The following is a 27,634-nucleotide window of genomic DNA, read 5'->3' as shown; positions in this document are numbered from 1 at the left end:
TACTATTGTCATTCCAATTTACAGATGAGGAAACTGAGGCTTGGAGAATAGTCATTGCCCAAGTTCTCACAGTTAGTAAGTGGTAGAGCTGGGATTTAAATTCAGTAGCCTATCTCCAGAGACTAGACCCTTAGTGCTTGATAACGGTGTCTATTTGTTTTCTTGTCCATTTTCCCACTAACTAGGAAGTCCCCAAGGACACAAAGGCAAATCATTTCTTTTTCTTTTTCTTTTTTTTTTTTCTGAGTTGGAGTCCCATTCTGTCGCCAGGCTGGAGTGCACTGGCGAGATTTCGGCTCACTGCAATCTCTGCCTCCTGGGTTCAAGCGATTCTCCTGCCTTGGCCTCCTGAGTAGCTGAGATTACAGGTGCGTGCCACCACACCGAGCTAATTTTTGTATTTTTAGTAGAGATGGGGTTTCACCATGTTGTCCAGGATGGTCTCAATCTCCTGACCTTGTGATCTGCCCTCCTCGGCCTCCCAAAGTGCTGGGGTTACAGGCGTGAGCCACCGCGCCCAACCAAGACAAATCGTTTCTACATGCCAAGCATGCAGCCCAGAAGAGACGTCACCATATGTTGGGATGTAAGAAAGAGGAAAGCAGCCCGCAAAGTCCAGGGGCCAGCCTAACACTCACAGCCAGGCCTTGGCCTTGTCCTGTTGAACGTAAACAACTTCACAGACCATCAACAGCAGACAAGGCCACTCTGTGACTGTGATGGATCAAAACACAAACAGTCATCATGTCTGAACACAAACAAAAAATGGATATGTCCAAACCACAAAAAAGACCAACCATCCCCCTGTCTCTGCTAAAATGAGAGACTGCTGCTTCTCACCTATGACAGCTTCAGCCTTGGTCTAGCCTCCCCTCCTTCTAGATACATTTTATCCAGACCCCCAGTCATAGAATTACCCTTGCTCTTAACAGCATCCAATCCAAAGCCAAGCCCCGCTTCCTTAAACTCTCCCCAGATTATCTAACAAAAGCCCAAATTCTGTAAGTTCTTTCTTCCATCCTCCCACTGAGATGCACCCCCGTACCCATATTTCCCCACTGCCTGCATTCTCCCTTGCTGCAATGAGTAATTAATACAACTTGTTTAATTACAGGTGTGTTTCCAGGGGTCTTTGACTGGAATGGCATCGACACAAGTATCACCTATCAGTGAGCATAAAATGTTATTGTCAAAGTTAAAAAATGTTGCTTCTCAAAACTAGTTGATGATAAGAGAAGGAAAGTAGTTGTTCCTTCTGGAGGATGGGTGGGGGTGATTGATTACAAACCGAGAAGCCAACCTTTTAGGATATTGGAAATGTTCTACATTTTGAAGTAAATGGTAGTTATAGCAAATTTTTTTTTTTTTTTTTGAGACGGAGTCTCGCTCTGTCGCCCGGGCTGGAGTGCAGTGGCCAGATCTCAGCTCACTGCAAGCTCCGCCTCCCGGGTTTACGCCATTCTCCCGCCTCAGCCTCTGGAGTAGCTGGGACTACAGGCGCCCGCCACCTCGCCCGGCTAGTTTTTTGTATTTTTTTTAGTAGAGACGGGGTTTCACCGTGTTCGCCAGGATGGTCTTGATCTCCTGACCTCATGATCCGCCCGTCTCGGCCTCCCAAAGTGCTGGGATTACAGGCTTGAGCCACCGCGCCCGGCCTGCAAATGTTTTTAAGAAATTAAACTGTATATGTAAGATTAGTGCACATTACATACTCTACTGTATACCTATTCTACTTTTATTTTAGAAGTTTTGTCCACTGGCGGCGCGTGGTGGCTCACATCTGTAATCCCAGCACTTTGGAAGGCCAAGGTAGGCAGATCACTTGAGATCAGGAGTTCAAGATCAGCCTGACCAACATGGTGAAAACCCGTCTCTACTCAAAATACAAAAATTAGTGGTCATGTGCCTGTAATCCCAGCTACTAGGGAGGCTGAGATAGGAGAACTGCTTGAACCCCGGAGGCAGAGGCTGCGGTGAGCCGTGATCCCACCACTGGACCACAGAGCGAGACTCTGTCCCTGCTTCCCCGCCAAAAAAAAAAAATAGGAAATCCAAAGTTGGTCACCCAAATACCAACTTGAAGCAATTTACCAGCAAAGTAAAGGCCAGAGTTGGGATGGTAGCTGACAGCAGATTTGAAGAGAACTTTGGGCTATTGGAGGATGAGATCTATGATGAAAATGCTGGAAAATCAAACATTTGCTTAAAAGGTAAAGGCATTTGGGTTGTTTATCCTAGAAAAGACCGGATTGGAAGGAAGTGTAGTTAAACTCAACCGTTTTATTTTGCAACAGGGAAGAGTCAGATTGTGTCCAAGGAGGATCTTCCTAACTGTGACAAAGGAGATAAAGGAGGTGGTGACATGCCCATCCCTGGGAAATTTTTAACTCAGCTGGCCAGCAAATGGCTCCAGCATGGCCTGGTCTGGGAGTAGGAGACTGAAAGAAATGACCTCCAGCTGTCCCTCTCATGACCAGGACTTTTGGCTTGTCCTGAGTGTTCTGGCCAGCTGCACAGCACGGATTAACGGGCCAAAGGGAGCCGCTCTCTGATCTGCATTAAGCTTTTCAGGTTCTGTGGCCTCTGCCATCAGCCACAGATTTAATGAGATCCGGGGCTTAATTACCGCAGTGCAGGCTGCCAACACTCTCTCCTGATGACTTTATCTTGGCTGCTGGAAGGATGGGGGTGACAACAGTGTGTTGGCAAGAGAGGAGGGCCTAAAGCAGGGACTCTGGACCGTGGTGATTTGGGGGGATGTGGGCTGCAACAGTGAGTGGCGGGGGCGACTGCAGGACTCAGTACCTGACCTCAAAGAGCTCATAATATGTCAAGAGTTAAGACCTCTAATCCAGGACATACCCAAGGCAGTGTGAGTCAACTCACATGTGAGAGGCACACACAAATGTCGGCGGAAACTTTGGAGGCATGAACAAAGCTCCTAGAAGAGGGGGGCTGGAGGGTGGGGGATGCCACGTGGGGGCATGCAAGTTGGGGAAGACCTTGAATGCCAGGCTAAGCAGTTGGGACTTCATTTCATAGGTAGTAGAGGGCCGTTGAACGTTTTTGAGCTGCCTGAACGATCCAAATTTCTTATAGAAGTTCACAGGACTCCTGAGGATGGGCTCTGCCTGACCCCCACTGCCCCAACCCCCACTGCCCCAAAAATAATCTCCTTCCATCCCTCACACTCAGCTGCAGCCAGCACTGAACTTAATGCCATACTCTGAAACGTTCTTCACAGTCTCTGTACTCCTGGCTACGTTCTTTCCTTATATCGGGTCTCAATGTTAACATTCCTCCCTCTAAGAAGCCTTGCAGACACCGCCCCTTTCCCCCAAGCCTGGCCAGAGGCCCCTTTTCAAGGCTCCCACGCTTGCTGTGTCTCCCCATGAGATCACGACTCTGTGCTGTCATTATTCACTGGGCTGCATTCTCTGCTAGACTGTGATTCTGTTGAGGCTAGGGGCGGTATCTTGTCCATCAGTGTCGCTAAGAACCAGCAAAAGACAGTAATGTGGGGTGGTTGCGGCCCAACAGATCACTCGGGTTCCTCCCCTTTCTCGGGCAGGGAGTCTTTTGAGGACAATAGAAAATCACAGGTGTCAACAGGTGCAGGCTGGTAGGGAATGTCCCCTTAATTTGAACGATCAGTCTGTTATTCTTCCAGGAAACAAAGTGTGCAGAAGACACAAAACAAACGCCGACCTCCTCCCACCTCCTTGAGAATAAAGCGAAGCTGGGGCCATGTCTAGGCACGCCTGAGGACTATTTGAGGAGGGTGAGGCGGAGGGTTACGCACGGGACTACAAGTAAAACCCTCCGCTCCAGAGCAGAAATCGCGGCGGCTCCTCTTCAGGCCACCAGGGGGAGGAATCACACCGCATCCCGGGCCTTAGGCGGTTTCGCACGACCACGCGGAGCGGGGAGGTCGCGTAGAACTCTGGGAGTTGTAGTCTTAGGGTTGTAATGCGCAATCTCGTCCACTGCACATCGGGAGTTGTAGTTCTAGGTTGAGGAACGGAAGTGCTTCCAAGTGTCCATGTTGAGCCCTGGAAACTACAACGACCAAAGGGCCACGGGTTCCTGGGCCGTTTCTCATTTCCGTCGAGTTAAACGTCTGGGGCTGCTTCTGAGGAATCAGCTGGACTGGGTAAGTTTGATTGAAGAAAAAACCATTATGTTAATTGAGCTCCCTGCAGACTTTCGTATTCTGGCCCGGTTTGGGGCCTCGGCGTCTCTCAATCGTAGGAATTGCATATTAATCTTCGTCCTTTACGTTTCCTATTCAGACACCTGTAGCCACCCACCCTCTTGACCCTGCTACGGTCGCCTCGCACTTTTAACGGCCAGCGCCCCTGGAATCCCCACTGAGCTCCTGTCCCAGGACCCAGCCCCCGCAGCCCCACCTTGGACCCCACAGCTCTACCCTAATTCCTCGGCCCTACCCTGACCCTGCAGCCTCACCTCCCTGAACCGTGGGCTTTTTTTTTTTTTTTTTTTTTGAGACAGAGTCTCGCTGTGTCGCCCAGGCTGGAGTGCAGTGGCGCGATCTCGGCTCACTGCAAGCTCCGCCTCCCGGGTTCACACCATTCTCCTGCCTCAGCCTCCCAAGTAGCTGGGACTACAAGCGCCCGCCACTACGCCCGGCTAATTTTTTGTATTTTTAGTAGAAACGGGGTTTCACTGTGTTAGCCAGGATGGTCTCGTTCTCCTGACCTCGTGATCCGCCAGCCTCGACCTCCCAGAGTGCTGGGATTACAGGCGTGAGCCACCGCGCTCGGCCTCCCCGGGCTTCTTTATGCTCCTCCACCCTTTGTGTACTTTACTTTTACTCTCAATTTTCTGTTTTTCACGGCGGCGGAAGAAGGGCCCTCATTCCTTCTTTCCGATCCGCGATTACCCTGGACTCGAAGTAAGCACACCCGGTTCTAGGGCAGCTCTGCCTCCTGCCCTCGGGACTCAGTTTCTTCCTCTCTAAAACGGAGATGACTGTTTCTCCGTCAGTCTCAGGTGAGGAGTGTTGAGGAGCCAACAAGCTAGTATGTGTGAAGATGCCTTGTAAACTGTAAGACCCTCACTAGAGACAGATTATTTTTATCACAATTATTAATGCTCTGAAACACTCTTATCAGGGCTCTTCTCTAGCTCTGCCACCTTGTTGCTCAAACCCATCCCTCGAGTGCTTGGTGTCTTCATTATCTACCAGCTAGATGATATTTCCTCACTTCCTCCAGAGACCAAAGGTCAGGCCAATGAGCTTTTAGTCTTCAGAGAGCTTTATCTGAAAGGAAGCACCAGAGAAGTGCTTATCTTGGACTGTATCTTGAAATATCCACTGATGAAAGGGTCACACAGCTGGCAGAGCAGCAGTCCTCTGTTCACCAGAAACAGGGCCCCAGCAGGAGAGGACAGCTGCAACCTAAGCCCCATCCATTCCCTCTGGGCTCTTCTGGGCCTGTTCAGTAGCCACTGGCTTTGGTAGGGGTGTCTGAGGCCTGAAAAGGCTGCTGGGAAAGAATCTGTTTTGCCAAAAGGCTTAATCCAGGAAAAATGAGAGACCTTGACTAGGAAAGAGAGACATAGCATTGTTAATTAATTCCTAACATTTTATAAGCACTCAAAATGCACCAGGCCCTAGGCAATATTTTCACTTACGAAGTATCCATTTTACATATAAGGAACTTGAGAGGCCATGCAGTTAAAATAATTATAGTTGCCTCCTATGGTTATAGTACCTTCTATCCATTGAATGCTTTACATGTATTATTTAATCCTCATCAACAATCTCATGAGCAGTTACTATTTCTCTTTTTTTTTTTTTTTTTTTTGAGACAGAGTCTCTCTCTGTCGCCCAGGCTAGAGTGCAGTGGCGTGATCTTGGCTCACTGCAAGCTCCACCTCCCGGGTTCATGCCACTCTCCTGCCTCAGCCTCCCAAGTAGCTGGGACTACAGGCGCCCACCACCACTCCCGGGTAATTTTTTGTATTTTTTTTAGTAGAGACAGGGTTCCACCACGTTAGCCAGGATGGTCTCGATCTCCTGACCTGGTGATCCGCCTGCCTTGGCCTCCCAAAGTGCTGGGATTACAGGTGTGAGCCACTGCACCCAGCCCTTAGTTACTATTTCTTTTTGAGACAGGGCCTCGTTCTGTCACCTGGGCTGAAGTGCAGTGGCACAATCTTGGCTTACTGTGGCCTCCAGCTCCAGCAATCCTCCTACCTCAGCCTCCTGAGTAACTGGGACTACAGTTGCATGCCACCACATCCAGCTAATTTTTTTCTTTTTTTAATTTTTTGTAGAGACAGGATTTTGCCATGTTGCCCAGGCTGGTCTTGAACTCCTGGGCTCAAGCAGTCCTTCCCACTTGATCTCCCAAAGTGCTGGGATTATGGGCATGAGCCACCGTGTCTGGCTGTAGTTATTATTTCTGTTGTGAGAATAAATTATCAGAAGCTTAGAGTTTGAGGAACTTGTTCAAGATCACATAGCTAATAAGTGACGGGTAGAATTCAGAGTCATCAAAACCTGTTTCCCCCATTATACCATATAGCCTTATTTTTAGATCAAAAACAAAGATTAAAGAAGATTTGAGATGTGTTTAAATCAAAGCCAAATGAAGGAACATTTGTTGAGTCCCAACTATGTGGGGAAAGCATGCAGATAAACAGTTTGGCCTAGAAAAGTATATAAAATCCAGTCTTTACTCCTGGAGTAGATCTGAAGAGGTGAGGCATAAGTGTGCCAAAAATTAAATAGTATTCATTGGATAAATTAATTATTGAGACCAGCTGTATGCAGGGCACTACATTAAGTCTAGTGATAGGAACATGCTTCTGGGTGGCCTTGGGGATTATACCAAGTGAAATCGTAGTCGTGAAAATGGTGGACCGGAACACAGTATACACTCAGTAAGCGCCTGCTGCATGCATACATGTCTGAATGAAAGAAAAATTCATCCAGAGACATTTCTAATCAAAGTCCAGACCAGAGGTTCTCAAACTTGGCTGATTAGAAACACCTGGGAAGCTTTTACAAACGAATTGATCCTCAGAAATAGGGGCCCCAGAATACACATTTTTTAAAGCTTCCCAGGTGATTGTGACAATAGGTTCAGGAACCTAAGATCTAGATTCTCCAGGGACCACTGTTGCAGGCAAGTCACTGATTGAAAACTGCTAGAATAGGTGTTAATCCAAGAGCTGCCCTAAGGTAGCCTAAGATTGGTTACCAGATAACAGATGTGGACAGTGATCAGCGATGAGAGGAGGAAAGGTTGGAAGGACATGGGAAAGCTTCACAGAGGACTAGAGATTTCACTGGGCCTCACTGGATGGAGAGGCTTCTGGACAGGCACCACCATGAACCATTTAGACAGTGAGCAAAAGAAGGTAGAGACACATAGACTGATTTCCTTGGAAAATTCCATGACTTTTATTAAAAATGACTGGATGCTTTGTGTGAAAGTCTCTTTGGCAAAATTTGCAAGTCAGATTGGATTTTTCCATCTCTCTATCCTATTTGGACATCAGTCAATGTGAGCCTAGGAAACAAAGATTCATTTGCATGTTAGCTTCACTCTGGCCAATTAGCTTCTGTAGTTTTTATTTCTAAACAATTTAGTTGATGATCCTCCCAGAAACTTTCCAGGAGCACAGAGAGTTCTGCTCTCTTCTGTTTTGGCCATTTCCAAGTCCCCTTATCCTGATTCCTGTCCCAGGTGCTGTTCTCTATGCAGGGTGAGACAAAAATCTCTTTCCATAAGAAGCTTAAGGACTATTGTCCTGGTTCTCCAATCTTAAAAGCTGACTTATTGGCTCTTGACTCTCCAGATTCACTCTGGCCAAATCCTAGTGTTTCTACTTTTCACTCAATCAACACGTTTCTTGGATGCTTCCTAAGAGTCAGGTACCACACCAGGTGCTTTGAATGCATTATTTCATTTTATTTCCATAGCAACCCTGTGAGGATAGATAGTGTTCCCATTGTACAGATGGGGAATCAAGCTTAGAATGATCAGATAACTTGCATAAGATAAGAAAGCTAGGCAGGGCTGGCACGGTGGCTCACTCCTGTAATCCCAGTCATTTTGGGAGGCTAAGGCGTAAGGATTCGCTTGAGCCCAAGAGGTTGAGACCAGTCTGGGCAACATGATGAAACTCCATCTCTACAAATAAATACAAAAATTAGCCGGTCGTGGTGGCAAGTGCCTATAGTCCCAGCCACCCAGGAGGCTGAGGTGGGAGGATCACTTGAGCTGGGAGGGTGAGGCCACAGTGAGCCACGCACTCCAGCCTGGGAGCCGGAGCAAGACCCTGTCTCAAAAAAAAAAAAAAAAAAAAAAAAGTCTGGCAACATGGCGGGCGGAGAAGCTGGAGTGACTCTGGGGCAGCCGCATCTTTCGCGTCAGGATCTCACCACGTTGGATGTTACCAAGTTGACGCCACTTTCACACGAAGTTATCAGCAGACAAGCCACAATTAATATAGGTACAATTGGTCATGTAGCTCATGGGAAATCCACAGTCGTCAAAGCTATTTCTGGAGTTCACACCGTCAGGTTCAAAAATGAACTAGAAAGAAATATTACAATCAAGCTTGGATTGTAATATGCTAACACTAAGATTTATAAACTTGGTGACCCAAGTTGCCCTCGGCCAGGATGTTATAGATCTTGTGGGAGCAGTACACCTGATGAGTTTCCTACAGATATTGCAGGGACAAAAGGGAACTTCAAATCAGTCAGACATGTTTCCTTTGTTGACTGTCCTGGCCACGATGTTTTGATGGCTACTATGCTGAATGGTGCAGCAGTGATGGATGCAGCTTTTCTGTTGATAGCTGGTAATGACTCTTGTCCTCAGCCTCAGACGTCTGAACACCTGGCTGCTATAGAGACCATGAAACTGAAGCGTATTTTGATTCTACAAAATAAAATTGATTTGGTAAAAGAAAGTCAGGCTAAAGAACAATACGAGCAGATCCTTGCATTTGTCTAAGGTACAGTAGCAGAGTTAGCTCCCATTATTCCAATTTTGGCTCAGCTGAAATACAATATTGAAGTTGTTTGTGAGTACATAGTAAAGAAAATTCCAGTATCCCCAAGAGACTTTACTTCAGAGCCCGGGCTTATTGTTATTAAATCTTTTGATGTCGACAAACCTGGCTGTGAAGTTGATGACCTTAACGGAGGTGTAGCTGGTGGTAGTATCCTAAAAGGAGTATTAACGGTGGGCCAGGAGATAGAAGTAAGACCTGGTATTGTTTCCAAAGATAGTGAAGGAAAACTCATGTGTAAACCAATCTTTTCCAAAATTGTATCACTTTTTGCAGAGCATAATGATCTGTAATATGCTGCTCCAGGCGGTCTTACTGGAGTTGGAACAAAAATTGACCCCACTTTGTGCCGGGCTGACAGAATGGTGGGGCAAGTACTTGGTACAGTCAGAGCTTTACCTGAGATATTCACAGAATTGGAAATTTCCTATTTCCTGCTTAGACGGCTTCTAGGTGTATGCACTGAAGGAGACAAGAAAGCAGCAAAGGTTCAAAAGCTGTCTAAGAATGAAGTGCTCATGGTGAACATAGGATCCCTGTTGACAGGAGGTAGAGTTAGTGCTGTCAAGGCCGATTTGGGTAAAATTGTTTTGACCAATCCAGTGTGCACAGAGGTAGGAGAAAAAATTGCCCTTAGCCGAAGAGTTGAAAAACACTGGCGTTTAATTGGTTGGGGTCAGATAAGAGGAGTGACAATCAAGCCAACAGTAGATGATGACTGAAGAATACCGGTTAAATAATACATTTGGATGGAGTTGGAAGTTGGAATTTCTCTTAACAACCAAGGGTTTTATTTTCAAAGCAATATTGGGGAATTGATTTCACAGTTCGTTTCCTTAGTAGGTAACTGTAACGTTATTCTCTTTTTTTTTTTTTTTTTGATTATGAAAACTTAGAGACTACAATCAGTATAAAAATTGGCATAATGTTGGATTGAATCTACATTTTGGCAGAAGTTAAGCATTCCCACGTAATGTCAAAATTATACATAATGCAGTTTTGGTTTTTTTGTTTATTTTGTTTTGTTTTTGAGTCTGGCTCTGTCACCCAGGCTGGAGTGCAGTGGCGTGATCTGCAACCTCCGCCTCCCGGGTTCAAGTGATTCTTCTGCCTCAGCCTCCCGAGTAGCTGAGATTACAGGTGTGCGCCACCACACCTAGCTAATTTTTGTATTATTAGTAGAGACAGGGTTTTGGCATGTTGGCCAGGCCAGTCTCTTCTGACCTCAGGGTGATCAGCCCACCTCGGCCTCACAAAGTGCTGGGATTACAGGCGTGAGCCACCTTGCCCAGCCCACATCATACAGTTTGAAATAAAACTTAGCCACAACCGCAGCCTTTGCTGTAGCACACACATATATCACTGAACCTGCTTGAAATAAAGTTTTTTTTCTGTTTCATGATTTGTCTTTGAGTACCTCCAGGCTGAAGGACTGTTGTACCAGTAAAAACTTAAAGGCACAAATTCTCCTTGAAGACCTTCTCCCTTTTCTTTGGCCCCATATTTTATGTTGCCTGAAATCCAATAGTCTTCCTCCATTGGAAAATACTGTTATACCAAATAATTCTAGATGAGTAACAAAGATCTTTCTAGGCCTTCATTTTATGTTTTTTCTTAACTGTTAAGATTGTGGCATAGATTATAATACTAATTTTTGGATGTTTCGAAAGGTCAAGAAGTAAAAGATGTTAGAAAGCAAAAAAAAAAAAAAAAAAAAAAGCTAGGCACCAAGCGAGCTGGGCCTCCAATGTGGTTCTTTCAGATTATCTCTCATGGACATGACCTCATTTCCAGAGAAACGGAAATGCTAAAGAGAAACAACTTTTTAGCTTAGCACTTGAGGTACTGCTCCTCCCCAAATCTGGTCACAACTTTCTCTTCTCACCTTGCATTGTTTCTCACACAAGCTTCCTTCTTACCGTGCTTTTGCTCGCTCTCTCCTGCTTGAAAGAGCCTTTCCCATCTTCCCCTGCTCTCTACTTCCAAGCTAAAGGAGCACTGTTTCTTCTCAGAACTCCTGTGGTCTTTTATCTGCCTCTCTTTTATGACAGTTGAACTTGCAGCTGGTTCATTGTCATGTGAGTGACATGTGTCTTGTGGCCCCAGCAGTAGGTCTTCCATGTGTAGACCTCAACAACAAGCGATGGGGAAAGGTCGGGGTCTGAGGCTAAGCAGAACTCATCCCCCTTCACTCTGGCTGAACAACCCACTGACATCAGGAGCTGAGTTTCTCTTTCAAAAGATTTGGGTTTGTTTTTTAAATTTGCTAAAGAGAAACAAAAAGAAGACGCTATCTGTAGTAGAAAGAAAATAATTTCTTATCTTTCAAAGTTAAATAGAATGATGTTAGGATTATTAAGACCAGAGAAGTGGCAGCTGACAACCAGGAGACTGTGTGGTGTTACCATCGTTCTGCTTGTGACTCTGAGCAGCTCACTTAATCTCTCTGGACCTTGGTGTCTTCCCTGGTAAAGCACGTGTATGTACTGAGAGAAGGGGAAGACAACTGTGGGGAGGATTGACAGAAATGCTCTCTTAGGTCTCTTCTTACCCAGATATGCTTTGACTGGAACTCCCGAATCTCTCCCAGAGCATCTTAAAAGAAGCAGAATAATTTAATCATGAACATGTGGACCCCAGATGCAGTGTGTATCCATTTAGATGCTTTTGGTTGCAACCAAAAGAAATCTAACTTCAGTTGGTTTAAACAAGAAAGGGAACTTACTGACTTATATAATTAGAAAGTCTAGGAGTGGGTCAGGTTTCAGGTATGGTCTAATCTGTGGATTCTTAATGTCTTCACAAATGGGCCTCTATTTCTCTGTGATTCTCTCGGTTTTGCCATCCACCATGGGTATCTTCATCCTGTGCTTCAAGGCCACTTGACAGGTGACATCTGCACATCACACTAGTTCAAAACAAGGAAGAACTTTTCTCCCCTCAACCATCAAAGTCTCAAGCTTTACTCCTGTTGGACCAGCATAATGCCATATGCCCACTCTTCATCCAAATACTGACCAGAGAATAAGAAGGACTGATTGGCTCCAGTTAATTAAGGCTCCAACTCTGGAGGTTAAGAGGGGTCAGCCCCACCCAAATCACAAGGCATGGGATACTGGGAAGTTTGATGTTCTCATGTTACAACCACATTACCCATGATTGAATTCTGGCTCTGCTTGCCGTATGTTATTGGGTAAATTGCCTTTGTCAAGCATCCACTTCCTCATCTGTAAAATGAGATAATAATATGTATCTCAGAGGACTGTTGAAAGAATTAAATAAAATAATATATGAAAAGCACTAAACATAGTTCCTGGCACAGAGTAAGTGTGACGGTGATGATGGTGTTGGAGATGATGAAATTGAAGAGGGTGAGGGGAGCACTGGCCCCAGTTTAGGAAGCAGATGAGCCGTAGGAATGTTATCTAGTCAGGAGCGTGCACGCCCGTCGTGCTGAAAGCTTCTGTTTGATCTACTGCCCACATCATACTTTTCTCTACCTCTGCTCTTTTTCCTCTTAGGTTTTTTTCTGTATGTACTTTCTTCCTCCTCCCCTGCCTCTCAACTTCCTCATCTTTAAAGGCCCAGCATAAGTGCCACCCTGTATTCAGTAGTTTAAAGCTGGGTGTGGTGGCTCCTACCTGCAATCCCAGCTACTTGGGAGGCCTAGGCAGGAGGATTGTGTGAGCCTGGGAGTTTGAGACCAGCCTGGACAACATAGCAAGACCCTGTCTCTCAAAAAAATAAACAGTTTTAAGAAAAAGCTTAGTTCAGTGACTGCATATGTATAACTGAATCCCCCACTGAGCAGGATCAGTAATGGTTAAGAACTTAGCTTCCAGATTAGGCAGAGATGGGTTTGCCATTGGGTAACTTGGGAAGGTTATTCAACCTCTTTATGCCTTAGTTTCCTCATCTGTAAAACAGGGTCTTTTTGTTTGTTTGTTTTTTGAGACAGGGTCTCACTCTGTCACCCAAACTGGAGTGCAGTGGCACGATTTCAGCTCACTGCAACCTCTGCCTCTCATCTTCAAGGATTCTCCTGCCTCAGCTTCCTGAGTAGCTGGGACTATAGGTGCCTGCCACTGCACCCGGCTAATTTTTGTATTTTTAGTAGAGATGGGGTTTCACCATGTTGGCCAGGTTGGTCTTCAACTCCTGACCTCAGGTGTTCTGCCCACCTCAGCCTCCCAAAGTGCTGGGATTACAGGCGTAAGCCACCACGCCCGGCCAAAACAGGGTCTTAATAGTACCTACTTCAGGCCGGGCGCGGTGACTCACGCCTGTAACCCCAGCACTTTGGGAGGCCGAGGTGGGTAGATCATGAGGTCAGGAGATCGAGACCATCCTGGCCAACATGCCGAAACCCTGTCTCTACTAAAAATAAAAAAGAAAATTAGCTGGGCGTGGTGGCACATGCCTGTAATCCCAGCTACTCAGGAGACTGAGGCAGGAGAATCACTTGAACCAGGGAGTCGGAGGTTGCAGCAAGCTAAGATCATGCCACTGCCCTCCAGCCTAGCAACAGAGCAAGACTCTGTCTCAAAAAAAAAAAAAAAAAAAAAGCCGGGCGCGGTGGCTCACGCCTGTAATCCCAGCACTTTGGGAGCCCGAGGTGGGCGGATCACAAGGTCAGGAGATCGAGACCACGGTGAAACCCCGTCTCTACTAAAAATACAAAAAATTAGCCGGGCGCGGTTGTGGGCGCCTGTAGTCCCAGCTACTCGGGAGGCTGAGGCAGGAGAATGGCGTGAACCCGGGAGGCGGAGCTTGCAGTGAGCCGAGATCGTGCCACTGCACTCCAGCCTGGGCAACAGAGCCAGACTCCGTCTCAAAAAAAAAAAAAAAAGTACCTACCTCAGAGAGTTGTTGAGACAATGAAATGATGTCTATAATGTCTATAAAGAGGTCAGTACAGTGCTAACTGTAAATAATGGATCTTAGTGGTTACTATTAGCCTCAGGAGAGCAAGGTCTGTGTGACAGTCTCTGCAGCAGTTACTGCTGTGCTGCGCACATAGTAGCTGCTGGATAAACATTTGTTAATGGGCTGTGAGGAGTATGGATGGCTCTCTTTCCTCTTCACAGCCATCTCATCACCCTAGCAAAATAAATAAAAAACAACCCCCAATCTTGGCAAACGCAATGTAGCAAAGTAGTAGGTGCAAGATTCAGTGAGTGACGGCAGGGAGGATGAGGTGCTAAGGAGGGGCGGACAGGGTAGCAGATAACACGTATCAGCAACAGGAAGCCAAGAGGAAGCCAGCAAGCGGCTGTTCTATATTCCCCCATCCAGCCAGCAAGTTCAGCTCCGGCAAGTCATTTGATTCACCCGGTGATGAAATGGGGGTCAGCCAGTCTGTGGGCTTTCCACCTGTCACAGGACCCCACCTCGTAGGCTGTGGGGATGTGATGGAGGGTCAGAATCTCCAGGTAAGTGTCCCCAGCTCCCTTCCGTTTGCACTGCTTCTGCCAGCACCGTGACTTACTGATCACAAGTCTGATCCTGCACTCCCACGGTGGGGAAGCTGAATCAGAGCGGGTCTGGATTTGGTTATCAAGCCCCCAGCTCTGTCTTCCCTGAGCTTTTTCTTCCTCTTTCCAAACATTAGAAACATCCCAATAGACAGAGATAATGTGTTCGTTTTCCACCTAGAGGAAAGGGGGGACTCTAGCTTTAGACGAAGCTCGCAGATCCTCTCACCTTTCTTGAGGGCAGATGCCTGATCTTGGAAGGGTTTTAATCATATCAGAATCCGAGTGTGTGAGAGAAAGAGCCATGGGCGTGTGCCTTTGGCCTTGGACTCCCTGACCTGGGTAGGGGGACAGCTTCCTTTTTTCTCTCCTGCCTTGATATGTTTTCCTTTCCTGCTTTGACTTCTGGACTGGTCCTCTATCAGGTCCTAGGACTTTTTAATTAATTAACTTATATATATGTATATATAGTAGAGACGAGGTCTTGCTATGTTGCCCAGGCTGATGTCTAACTCCTGGCCTCAAGCGACCCTCCTGCCTCGGCTTCCCAAAGTGCTGGGATTACAGGCGTGAGCCACTGTGCCTGACTTAGTTCCTAGGTCTTTCTCTGCTAGCCCTTGGACTTCCTGTGTCCCTTGAGAGGCACACACTTCCTAGTAACCCCTCACCTACTCCCATGTGAAATGAGTGTGCTGTTGCTTCCCAAGGGCCGTCCTAGCAGAGTGGCCTGGATGAGCTACCAAGGCCACCCTGTTCAGCACAAGAACTAATCTCTAACTCCTGGGGCTCCTCCAGGCTTAGGCTCAGTGCCAGATTTAAATCTTTCATTGTCCCAAACACTCAAATATTTTTGATGCCCCCTCCCACAATGTAATTCAAAATACAGTTGGCTATTTGAAATAACAAGCTTTACATGTATTCTAAAAATCAAATTGCTTCTTTCCAGATTTCTGAATGTAAAATTCAGGTATGCTAATTGAAACTTAAGGTTCCCTGTTTTGCTGGTGCCCCAAACACCTGCTGAGTGTGGCTGTTGGGAAATCTAGCCTGGACTCCTTGCTCCGAGCAGCTGCTCTCTTCTTTCCTACAGGGGAGCTTCTTTCGACTCTTCTACCCCTGCCAAAAGGCCGAGGAGACCATGGAGCAGCCCCTGTGGATTCCCCGCTATGAGTACTGTACTGGCCTGGCCGAGTACCTGCAGTTCAATAAGCGCTGGGGGGGCTTGCTGTTCAACCTGGCTGTGGGTAAGGGCTGGCCTGACCTCTGCATGCTTTCCCAGTTGCTTGGTTTTGTTCCTGGGAGATCCCTAGGTGGACACAGTACCTTATAGGCTACAGTGTGCAGCCTTTTGTAAGGGGCATCCATTAGCCAGTGTGGTGTGGAGAATTGGGAGAGAATTACATATGAAAGAGCTTTGGTGATTGAGTTAGACTTTCCTGGATTCAAATCCAGACTTTACAATTTACTAGCCGTGGGGTTTGGGCAAGTTACTGAACCTGTCTAAATACCTGCCTTTGGGGGTTTGTAGTACGGGATGTACGTAAAGCCTCTAGTGCAGTGCTTGGGACATAGAATGTGTTCTATAAATGGCACCGATTCCTCATGTATCAATTCCTACTCTGTGCCAGCTATTGTGTGTATCAAAGAAAGGTTCTTAACTATCAAGGAGCATACAGTCTCCTGCAGTTTTCCCTCCGGTCACCCCTCTTCTGAGTAGGGTAACATTGAGTCATCCACTTCCCCCAAAGGCCCCACACCTAGGAATTCCACCCAGTGCCTTGGCATCTCAGCAGTTTACCCCGGAATTCAGTACTGCCACTTTGGACTTAGCTTCCCGTTTTCTCTTTTTTTTTTGAGACAGAGTCTCGCTCTGTCGCCCAGGCTGGAGTACAGTGGCCGGATCTCAGCTCACTGCAAGCTCCACCTCCCGGGTTCACGCCATTCTCCTGCCTCAGCCTCCCGAGTAGCTGGGACTACAGGCGCCGCCACCTCGCCCGGCTAGTTTTTTGTATTTTTCCGTAGAGACAGGGTTTCCCGTGTTAGCCAGGATGGTCTCGATCTCCCGACCTCGTGATCCGCCCGTCTTGGCCTCCCAAAGTGCTGGGATTACAGGCTTGAGCCACCGCGCCCGGCCGCTTCCCGTTTTCTTTCTTTCTTTCTTTTTTTTTTTTTTTTTTTTTTTTTGTGAGATTGAATCTTGCTCTTGTCACCCAGGCTGGAGTGCAATGGCACAATCTCAGCTCACTGCAACCTCCGCCTCCCAGGTTCAAGTGATTCTCCTGCCTCAGCCTCCCAAGTGGCTGGGATTATAGGAGCCCGCCACCACGCCCAGCTAATTTTTGTATTTTTAGTAGAGACAGGATTTCGCTTGGCCAGGCTGGTCTCGATCTCTTGCCCTTGTGATCCACCCACCTTGGCCTCCCAAAGTGCTGGAAATATAGGCATGAGCCACCGCGCCTGGCTTAGTTTCCCATTTTCTATTGTGTTCACTCTTCCTATGGAAGAAAGGGAGAAAAAAATAGGTGATTGACTGCCCTGAGCTGCTCAGGGGCCAATGGTGATTGTCCAGAGGGGAGAAACACATGTCCCCACCCATACCTATACTCAGGTTGCCCTTGGGATAACAGCTTTGGGGCAGCCAGATATGCTATAGCCCATGTCTCTGCTAGGATCTTGTCGCCTGCCTGTTAGCTGGAATGGCCCCTTTAAGACAAAGGACTCTGGATACCCCTTGATCATCTTCTCCCATGGCCTAGGAGCCTTCAGGTAAGAACTTCTTTCCCCCAGACCGTGCCATACTCCTTGCCTGGTGACAGCTGCTGAGTCTTAGCTTATTTTCAAAGGGCAAAAAAAAAAGACATTTCCATCTGCTAGCTGTCTTCTCTCCCATCTGCTTTGTCCCATAGCATTGGGTTCACCTTCTCCGGAAGGCCTTTTTCAAGTCCTTTTCACCTTGTGGAGCCTTTCAGCAGCCTTCATATGCTTCACTTCTCATGGTCCAGTATTTATATAAATATACACTTTTAGCTTTCCTCCTATATAATAGCCCAGAAATGCTAGAAGGAGCATGAGCTTTGTGATCAGAGCATCTTTTATTTATTTTATTTTTATTTTTTCAGACAGAGTCTCACTCTGTTGCCCAGGCTGGAGTGTAGTGGCGTGATCACAGCTCACTGCAGCCTCAACCTCCTGGGCTCAAGCAATGCTCCTGCCTCAGCCACCAAGTAGCTGGCATGTACCACCATGCCTGGCTATTTTTAATTTTTTTTTTTTTTGGCAGAGACGAGGTCTCACTGTGTTGCCCATGCTGATCTCGAATTCCTGAGCTCAAGTCATCCTCCCGCCCCAGCCTCCCAAAAGTGCTGAGATTATAGGCGTGAGCCATTGTGCCCCACCAAGAGTAATTTATTTAACATGAGAGTCCACTCTGTGTGTGGCACTGGCGTAGTAGTGAATAAGACAGACTTGCTCCCTGCACTTGTGGAGCCAGCAGCCTAACTTGCAAATATCAGCCACATCCTTTGTGTGCTATGTGAGCCTGGGAAGGTTGTATAATTCTCTGAACTTAGATTCCGTCATCTGTCAAAGACGAATGCCGCTCCCACAGAGCGGTTTGTGAGGATTCAGTTCGATTGACACCTACTAGGTTCCCATCCTTGTCGGTTCTCCTCTCACTTTCTCTACGTGGAGGGATATGATGGTGGTGAACTGTAGGATCTCTTTTACCAGACCTGGGGAAACTTTGGCCTAAGTTTCATTATTCATTTAGAATTCTTCCCATGAATTCTGATTTCTGCACCTTGGTATGTTATATAGTTTAATAACTGTAGTACATGTGTTCCTATTTAAGCTTTTGAATTTTCTCTCTGTCTGTTCATCCATCAACATATATGTCTAGTTTAGGTCCCAGAATGTTGCACATCTCAAAGGCATCTGTTTTTGCCTCCTAGCCCCCAAACCATTGTCCACACTGTAGCTACGGATTTTTTTTTTTTTTTTTTTTTCCCCTGAGACGGAGTCTCACTCAGTCGCCTCAGTTGCTGAGGTAGGAGCATTGCTTGAGCCATTGATCACGCCCAGTCGTGCAGTGGCATGATCTCTGCTCACTGCAACCTCAGCCTTCTGGGTTCAAGCGATTCTCCTGCCTCAGCCTCTGAGTAACTGGGATTATAGGCACCCACCACCATGCCCGGCTAATTTTTGTAGAGACGGGGCTTCACCATGTTAGCCAGACTAGTCTTAAACTCGTGACCTCAGGCAATCCATCTGCCTCAGCCTCCCAAAGTACTAGGATTAAAGGCATGAGCCACCACGCCCGGCAGGGAGATCTATTTTTTTTTTTTTTTTTGAGACAGAGTCTCGCTCTGTCGCCCAGGCTGGAGTGCAGTAGTGTGATCTCAGCTCACTGCAAGCTCCACCTCCCAGGTTCACGCCATTCTCCTGCCTCAACCTCCCGAGTAGCTGGGACTACAGGCGCCTGCCACCATGCCCAGCTAGTTTTTTGTATTTTTAGTAGAGACGAGGTTTCACCGTGTTAGCCAGGATGGTTTCGATCTCCCGACCTCGTGATCCGCCCGCCTCGGCCTCCCAAAGTTCTGGGATTACAGGCGTGAGCCACCGTGCCTGGCAGGGAGATCTATTTTAAAACAAAATATGATCTTGTCATTCTAGCACTCAAAGCAGTGCCCAGCATATAATAGGTACTCAATAAATATTTGTTGAGTGAATGAATGAATGTGTCTTCCCACTTAAAAGTTTTTGGCTGGGCATGGTGGCCCATGCCTGTAATCCCAGCACTTTGGGAGGCCGAGGCAGGTGGATCACCTGAGGTTGGGAGTTCGAGACTAACCTGACCAATGTGGTGAAACCCTGTCTCTACTAAAAATACAAAAAATTAGCCGGGTGTGGTGGCACACACCTGTAATCCCAGCTACTTGGGAGGCTGAGGCAGGAGAATTGCTTGAACTTGGGAGATGGAGGTTGCAGTGAGCCGAGATTGTGCCATTGCACTCCAGCCTGGGCAACAAGATCAAAACTCCATCTCAAAAAAAAAAAAAGAAAAAAAGAAAAAAAATTAATAGCTCTTTGAACTTAATTCAGTTCTTTTCATGGTCTTACCTCGATGTAGGTCCAAGACAAAGTTTCTAGGCCTGTTCCTTGCTATTTGTCCCACTGTAGCTCTCCAGACAAAATGGCCTTCTTTCACTTACTGAAAGGCACTGCATTATTTCCTGCCTCGCTGTCTTCATCTGTGCTGTGCTTTGTGGCTGATCTTTTTGCCTGGACTATTCACTGTTCTGCTCTTCTCTTCCTCTTCCCCCTTTCCGTCTTTTCCTGCTAATTCCAGATTACCTTTAAGATCTTAGTTTGGATGTCATTGTCCTAGGAACACCCATCCTGACACCTATATTATATTAGGTTAATTTTTCCAGAATGTGCTTTCATAAGACAATCTATACTTCTCAGCATTTAACATAATTGCAATGAATTAATTACTTGTGTAATTATTCTTTAATGCCTGTCTTCTTCACTAGATTGTAAGCCCTCTGAAGGCAGAGACCACATCTATCCTCTATTGCTCCGGCTTCTAGGACGGTGCCTGGAAAGTAGTTGTTTACCCATAAGTATTTATTGAATGAAAACAAGGGCTGTACTGTGCTAGGTTCTCATTCATTCAGCAGACATCTGTGGAGCACCTGCTCTGTGCCAGCCCGTTGGCATGAGAGGAAGGTGGGACATACCAAGATTAACAAATCGAGGAAATTGCATCTGCTAGAGGAGCAGGAACAAAGACTCCCGTAACTGTAGCCCATGGCAGAAAGTGGAGAGTAAACATGGAGATGAGGTTAGAAAGGCAAGTAGGTGTTTTTTTTTTTTTTTTTTGAGACGGAGTCTCGCTCTGTCGCCCAGGCTGGAGTGCAGTGGCCGGATCTCAGCTCACTGCAAGCTCCGCCTCCCGGGTTCACGCCATTCTCCTGCCTCAGCCTCCCGAGTAGCTGGGACTACAGGAGCCCGCCACCTCACCCGGCTAGTTTTTTGTATTTTTTAGTAGAGACGGGGTTTCACCGTGTTAGCCAGGATGGTCTCGATCTCCTGACCTCGTGATCCGCCCGTCTCGGCCTCCCAAAGTGCTGGGATTACAGGCTTGAGCCACCGCGCCCGGCCAAGTAGATGGTTTTTGATGCTGCTTTCTTGTTCAATAAATTGAGTACGTGCTGTGTGCCAGGGCTGGGCATTCAGTAGTGAAGACGAGAGAGTTCCTACCTTCAGGAAGATTATAGTCTCGCAGGGAAAAGAAGCAAAGAAACCTTTTCTTCCTAGGCCAACAGGAGCACTTTGGAGGTGGTCCTTTTGATCTAAGAATCTGTATTGAGACTTCACACTTCATTAGACCTGGGCGAGTCAGTTATAAATACTCTCATTAACCAGAGTGAAATTCCAAGGAAAAAGAAAGGGAGGATAAGGAACATTGTTTCCTCTCATTGCATCTGTGGTTAATTCAGGCTCTGAAATCCTGCCCATGGGTCATGGACCTATGGTTTCCTATCCGAGGGAGGAATATGTGCGGTTAAATACCTAACCATTCTCAGTGTGCCATTGTCTCATTTGAGTCCCACATAGCCCTGTGAAGTGCACAGGCAGGGATGCCTATTTTTCAACTGGGCACACAGGCTCTGGAAGGCAGACTTGCCCAAGGTGACAGTTTGAACTGGGAAAGGATCAGAAATCTCTCTGGCTGGCCGGGCACCGTGACTCATGCCTGTAATCCCAGCATTTTGGGAGGCCGAGGTGGGCGGATCACGAGGTCAGGAGTTTGAGACCAGCCTGACCAACATGGTGAAACCCCATCTCTACTAAAAATACAAAAAAAAAAAAAAAAAAAAATTAGCTGGGTGTGGTGGCGCTCGCCTATAATTCCAGCTACTCAGGAGGCTGAGGCAGGAGAATCACTTGACTCCGGGAAGTGGAGGTTGCAGTGAGCCGAGATAGTCCCATTGTACTCCAGCCTGGGCAACAGAGTGAGACTCCGTCTCAAAAAGAAAAAAAAGAAATCTCTCCGGCTCTGAAGTCCAGTTCATTGCCTTCCCTGGAAAAGCGGGAGAAGGTGAAAAGGAACTTAAGAACCTGATCTCCCTGTATCAATTAGAAATTGGGCAAGTTGTATTTAACAGAAAACTCCCAAGTAATAATGACTTAAATATGGTAATGTTTATTTCTCTCTCAAGTGAAAGGAAGCCAGAGGTAAACAGTTAAGGTTGATATGGTAGTTCCACAAGATGGCTGCTAGAAGAGCATGGTTGGAATAAGGGTGAAGACTCGGCTGTTCTTTTGATCCTTTTTCCTTGTTCCTTTCTGAATCTCCAGGACTTTGTATTCAGCCTTCTGCATGGAGCTGGCCTCACATGGCTTTGTGGTTGCTGTGCCAGAGCACAGGTGAGGGATGAGCCGTCATGGATTGAGTGCCTGCAGTGAGCTAGGATAGAGGCTAGTCCCCTATCAATGTACTATTTCTAACCCTTTCGACAACCATGCAAGCCAGCATTATACCCCTTTTAAAGAAGAGAAAACCAAGGTTTAAAGATGTTAAATAATTTGCCAAAAGTGACACAGCTGAGTTGGAATTCAAACCCAGGTCTGTCTCTAAAATCCATATTTTTTCCACTTTCCTATGCATGCCCCAGATCTCCTTCCCTACTAGCCAAAGGGTGATCTAGAGCCTTCTGGATGAAAGGGAGGCTTTGGTAAAGGGGAAAAATAAGCTCAAGAATGTTTTCTGGTTTCTCTCTGATGATGTGTGTATTTCAGGGACCGGTCAGCGGCAACCACCTATTTCTGTAAGCAGGCCCCAGAAGAGAACCAGCCCACCAATGAGTCGCTGGAGGAGGAATGGATCCCTTTCCGTCGAGTTGAGGAAGGGGAGAAGGAATTTCATGTTCGGAATCCCCAGGTAAGTTTGTGCCAGTTGGGGAAGGAGAGTTAATGAGTCTGTCCTCTCCCTACTATATTTGATAGCAAGACTTTTAGTTAACCCTCTTTTGAAATGTCAGTCATAGTGGGTCTGAGTTTGCCACATCAGTGGAAATACATAGGATTTTAATCAGGACTCTTGCAATTGCTGTGACAGAAACCCAACTTAGATTTACTTAGGCAAAAAAACGGAATGATGGGCTCATATAAGTAGACTTATATGAGGAAGAGTAGGACAATTGGAACCAGACTCGAATGCCGTCAGGATTTGTTCTCCATCCTCATTTCTGTCTCTCTCTTGGTTGATGGGTCTCATCTTCAAACTTGCCTACTTTCCAAAGTTAGAACCATAAGTTTTTTTTTTTTTTGAGACGGAGTCTTGCTTTGTCACCCAGATTGGAGTGCAGTGGCATGATCACGGCTCACTGCAGTCTCAATCTTCTGGGCTCAAGAGATCTTCCTACCTCAGCATCTTGAGTAGCTGGGACTACAGGCATGCACCACTATGCCCAGCTACTTTGTTTTAATTTTTATTTTTTTGAGACAGAGTCTTACTCTATCACCCAGGCTAGAGTGCAGTGGCACCACCATGGCTCAATAGCAATGTCAATCTCCTAGGCTCAAGTGACCCTCCCACCTCAGCCTCCCGAGTAGCTAGGACTACAGGTACACACCACCACACAATTTTTCTTTTTTAATAGAGATGGGGTCTTGCTATGTTTCCCAGGCTGGTCTCAAACTCCTAAGCTCAAGCTCTCCTCCCGCTGTGGCCGCCCAAAGTGCTGGAGTTATAGGTGTGAGCCATGGCACCCAGTCAGAACCATAGCTCTTGACAGCTCTGACCTTGTGTGTGTTCAGCTTTGTCACCTATGAGAATAGGACTGTGTTTGAGTTGATCCCTCAGTCCCCTACCCTGGTGCCAAACTGCAGTTTGAAAAATCCTGGAGAGGGATTCCAGGCCTGGGGAGAAGTAACAAAATGGGAAGTTCCCACCAGAAATGCATTGTTTGATTGGGGGTGGGAAGGCCATCCTCAAAAGGCAGGGTTAATGGGAGAAGGAAGTGGCGTAAGTGCTTGGGAGACAAAAACAATAGATGTCTGATGTAAATGGTCAGTGGAATCCAGTACTGGATTGCTAATAACAGCACTCTTAATTCCTTTTGTTTTTAAAATGCTTTCATGTACATCATCTCGTTGGATCCTTCTGACAGCCCTGGGGTTAGGTAGGTAGAGTCCGAACAACAGGGCTGAGTCTGTTATGCTGTTGAGCAGTGCTTATGTGAGCTACAAGGTAGCTGAGCCTTTCTCAGGATGTGGCGCCCAAGATGCTTGGTGAGGCATGGGTGGGCAGACTATCTGTGCATTCTTCCTTGGCTCTGTATGTGAGGGAGATTCTCGCTGGACAGTTGCGGAGTGTTCCAGTCCCACTGGGACTGTCTTTGTTGCAGGTGCATCAACGGGTAAGCGAGTGTTTACGGGTATTGAAGATCCTGCAAGAGGTCACTGCTGGGCAGACTGTCTTCAACATTTTGCCTGGTGGCTTGGATCTGATGACTTTGAAGGTATGAAAGCAATTGATATGACCTAGAGCCCAGTATTCAGGGCTTTCTCGGTTACAAGTAACAGAAACCTAACTAACTGGTATAAACCAAAAGAGAATTGATTGGCTCATATAACTACCAAGAAGACCAAAGGCCAACTTTAGGCCAGTGTAGTTAGACCCAGGGTCTCAGATATTATCATCAAAGCCCTGGTACTCTTCTCTCCCCTCTCCTGGCTCGGTTTCTCTGTGTATATGTGGTTTTCTCACCAGACTGTCTCCTTTAGGCAAGAAAGGTGGTTGCTAGCAGTTCAAGCCTGCACATCAACTTACAGCTCCAGGTTTTTTGCTTTTTTTTTTTTGAGACAAAGTCTCGCTCTTGTCCCCAGGCTGGAGTGCAATGGCGCAATCTTGGCTTACTGCAACCTCCGCCTCCTGAGTTCAAGCGATTCTCCTGCCTCAGCCTCCCAAGTCACTGGGATTACAGGCGCCTACCACTACACCTGGATAATTTTTGTGTTTTTACTAGAGACAGAGTTTCACCATGTTGGCCAGGCTGGTTTCAAACTCCTAACCTCAGGTGATCTGCCCATCTTGACCTCCCAAAGTGCTGGGATTACAGGCGTGAGCCACCACACCCGGCCTCAGCTCCAGGTTTAAAAAGAAAAGAGACTGTCTTAGTTTCCACTAATCTGGGAAAGCTGTGACCCTATGTGGGTCTTATGCCCCTCTGGGCTAGTCCCGTGTCAGAGGGAGAGGGTATTCCGATTGGCCTGCCTAGGTTACATTCCCACTTCTGGGTCAGATGATTGAACGCCCACAAGGCCAGATGGATGGTGGGAAGAAGATTCAGGCTACTGAGCAGCAAACATTCTGTGTCCACTGCAGGCTCAGTCCTTCCTTTGAGGGAATCCCAAGAACCCTCCCAGGAGGGTATAAAACCATCCTGGCCATGAAATTTGGTGCTTATGAAGATACATTCTTTATGCCCCACCCCCACCCAATCTTTTTTTGTCCATAATTTCAAAAGTCATTCAGGCTCTATTCAGAGAACCAAGAAATTTCACAAAAGCATGAAGAAAAATGAAAAACCTTTTTCAATATTTTGATATTTTTCCTTCCAGTTATTTTTACATGTATTAATATGTATATATATATTTTTTACACAATTATGTTATCATTTAATACAAGCTGTTTTGTGGCCTTATTTTCATTTAGCAAGACAGTATTAGTATCTTCTTATGCCAATTAATATTTTTCTATGGCATGATTTAAAAAAAATTTTTTTAGAGACAAGATCTTGCTATCTGCCCAGGCTGGACTCAAACTCTTAGGCTTAAGCAATCCTCCTGTATAGCTTGACTTTTATTATTTATTTTTATTTATTTATTTATTTTTGAGACAGGGCCTCACTCTGTCACCGAGGCTGGAGTACAGTGGTGTGATCACCACTCACTGTAGCTATCACAGTCTCCCAAGTAGCTGGGACTGCAGGCACCCGCCACCATGCCCAGCTAATTTTTTGTATTTTGTAGAGATGGGGTTTCACCATGTTTCCCAGGCTGGTCTCAAACTCCTGGGCCCAGGCAATCCACCTGCCTCGGCCTCACAAAGTGTTGGGATTACAGATGTGAGCCACTGCACCCAACTGCATGATTTTTAATAGCCATGTCATATTGTATTGTGTGAATAAGAATGGTGTGTGTGTGTGTGTATATATGTATATAAAAAATACGGCCAGGTGCGGTGGCTCACACCTGTAACCCCAGCATTTTGGGAGGCTGAGGTGGGCAGATCACAGGGTCAAGAGATTGAGACCATCCTGGCCAACATGGTGAAACCCCGTCTCTACTAAAAATACAAAAATTAGCTGGGCATATAGTCCTGCCTACTCAGGAGGCTGAGGCAGGAGAATCACTTGAACCCATGGATCGGAGGTTGCAGTGAGCTGAGATTGCACCATTGCGCTCCAACCTGATGACAGAGCGCGACTGTCTCAAAAAAAAAATACTGGCCAGGCGCGGTGGCTCAAGCCTGTAATCCCAGCACTTTGGGAGGCCAAGACAGGCGGATCACAAGGTCAGGAGATCGAGACCATCCTGGCTAACACAGTGAAACCCCGTCTCTACTAAAAAATACAAAAAAACTAGCTGGGCGAAGTGGCGGGCGCCTGTAGTCCCAGCTACTCGGGAGGCTGAGGCAGGAGAATGGCGTGAACCCGGGAGGCGGAGCTTGCAGTGAGCGAGATCGCAGCCACTGCACTCCAGCCTGGGAGACGGCACGAGACTCCGTCTCTCAAAAAAAAAAACAAAAAAAAACCCAAAAAGGCCGGGCGCGGTGGCTCAAGCCTGTAATCCCAGCACTTTGGGAGGCCGAGACGGGCGGATCACGAGGTCAGGAGATCGAGACCATCCTGGCTAACACAGTGAAACCCCGTCTCTACTAAAAAATACAAAAAAACTAGCTGGGCGAAGTGGCGGGCGCCTGTAGTCCCAGCTACTCGGGAGGCTGAGGCAGGAGAATGGCGTAAACCCGGGAGGCGGAGCTTGCAGTGAGCCGAGATCGCGCCACTGCACTCCAGCCTGGGTGACAGAGCCAGACTCCGTCTCAAAAAAAAAAAAAAAACCCAAACTTATATATTTACAATTACTGCTTTATGAGACTTGCTATTTTAAGAGCTCCTCCCACAAACTTATGCAGTAAGCATTCGTACCTCTTTACCTAGAAAGAAACCAAGGATCAAAAAGGCTAAGAACCCAAAAGTACCCAGCTAAGTAAGTGGTAGAGTCAAACATGAAATTGGGGTTTTTTGATTCTACAGCCTATGCTGTGTGCCCCAAACCTTCAGAATGTATATTTTAAAGGTTTTGGTAATATCCTCCAGGAAGAAGCAATCTACCTGCATGCCCAGTAGGTAAGACAGACCCTGGAATCTAGAGTGCTTTACCAACTACAGTGTTCATGTCATCAACCTGCATGAGAGTCAGAGGTGCCCTGGACACTGAGGTCCGGGCCTGCATGCCTGTGAGCCTGAGAAAGGCACTGGGAAGCCAGGCTCACGCCTGTAATCCCAACAGTTTGGGAGGCTGAGTCGGGTGGATCGCTTGAGCCCAGGAGTTCAATACCAGCCTGGTCAACATGGCGAAACCCCATCTCTACTAAAAATACAAAATTCAGGCCGGGCGTGGTGGCTCACGCCTATAATCCCAGCACTTTGGGACGCTGAGGCAGCCTGACCACCTGAGGTCAGGAGTTCGAGACCAGCCTGGCCAATGTGGTGAAACCCCGTCTCTACTAAAAATACAAAAAATTTAGCTGGGCGTGGTGGCAGGCACCTGTGATCCCAGCTACTCGGGAGGCGGAGGCAGGAGAATTGCTTGTACCTGGGAGGTGGAGATTGCAATGAGCTGAGACCACGCCATTGCACTTAGTCTGAGCAACAAGAGCAAAACTCCATCTCAAAAAAAAAAAAAAAAAAAATTTAGTTGGGCGTGGTGACGTATGCCTATAGTTCCAGCTACTCGGGAAGCTGAAGCACGAGAATTGCTTGACCTTGAGCCTAGGAGGTGGAGGTTGCAGTGAGCCAAGATCGTGC

General features: G+C 46.9%; 3 protein-coding genes and 1 pseudogene across 34 annotated transcripts in view; 3 read left to right on the top strand and 1 right to left on the bottom strand.

The window, feature by feature from the left end:
- Positions 1-27,634, bottom strand: part of ZNF593 (zinc finger protein 593) — a 391,757-nt gene that overhangs the window by 173,526 nt on the left and 190,597 nt on the right. The window contains exon 1 of one of the 7 annotated variants that reach the window (XM_050793500.1): positions 3,151-3,154. The exons of 5 other annotated variants lie outside the window; for them this stretch is intronic. The gene's annotated coding sequence lies outside the window, so the exon portion shown is untranslated. One more of the 7 variants, XM_050793510.1, reaches the window with a different exon arrangement.
- STMN1 (stathmin 1) overlaps positions 1-27,634 on the top strand; it is a 168,416-nt gene that overhangs the window by 60,375 nt on the left and 80,407 nt on the right. The window contains exon 1 of one of the 26 annotated variants that reach the window (XM_050792985.1): positions 2,783-2,786. The exons of 22 other annotated variants lie outside the window; for them this stretch is intronic. Coding sequence is in view for 1 of the 4 variants with exons in the window: in XM_050792802.1 (XP_050648759.1) it covers positions 14,395-14,406 (12 nt within the window). In the remaining 3 variants the exon portion in view is untranslated. Of the gene's footprint in view, positions 1-2,782; positions 2,787-2,951; positions 2,956-14,388; positions 14,407-15,748; positions 15,753-27,634 lie in introns of those variants that run through there. 3 more of the 26 variants (XM_050792920.1, XM_050792802.1, XM_050792840.1) reach the window with 3 other exon arrangements.
- Positions 5,920-10,694, top strand: LOC126955264 (eukaryotic translation initiation factor 2 subunit 3-like; annotated as a pseudogene).
- The window catches only part of PAFAH2 (platelet activating factor acetylhydrolase 2), a 31,162-nt gene continuing 17,885 nt past the window's right edge, over positions 14,358-27,634 (top strand). The window contains exons 1-6 of the mRNA XM_050791946.1: positions 14,358-14,489; positions 15,622-15,775; positions 17,201-17,297; positions 21,897-21,965; positions 22,338-22,479; positions 23,948-24,061. Coding sequence (XP_050647903.1) covers positions 14,400-14,489; positions 15,622-15,775; positions 17,201-17,297; positions 21,897-21,965; positions 22,338-22,479; positions 23,948-24,061 — 666 coding nt within the window. The 5' untranslated portion in view covers positions 14,358-14,399. The remainder of the gene's footprint in view (positions 14,490-15,621; positions 15,776-17,200; positions 17,298-21,896; positions 21,966-22,337; positions 22,480-23,947; positions 24,062-27,634) is intronic.

Source organism: Macaca thibetana, chromosome 1, assembly GCF_024542745.1.
Source record: "Macaca thibetana thibetana isolate TM-01 chromosome 1, ASM2454274v1, whole genome shotgun sequence".
Lineage (NCBI taxonomy): Eukaryota > Metazoa > Chordata > Mammalia > Primates > Cercopithecidae > Macaca > Macaca thibetana.
Note: the sequence above shows the minus strand (reverse complement) of the source record. Positions and strands in the feature narration are given on the sequence as shown.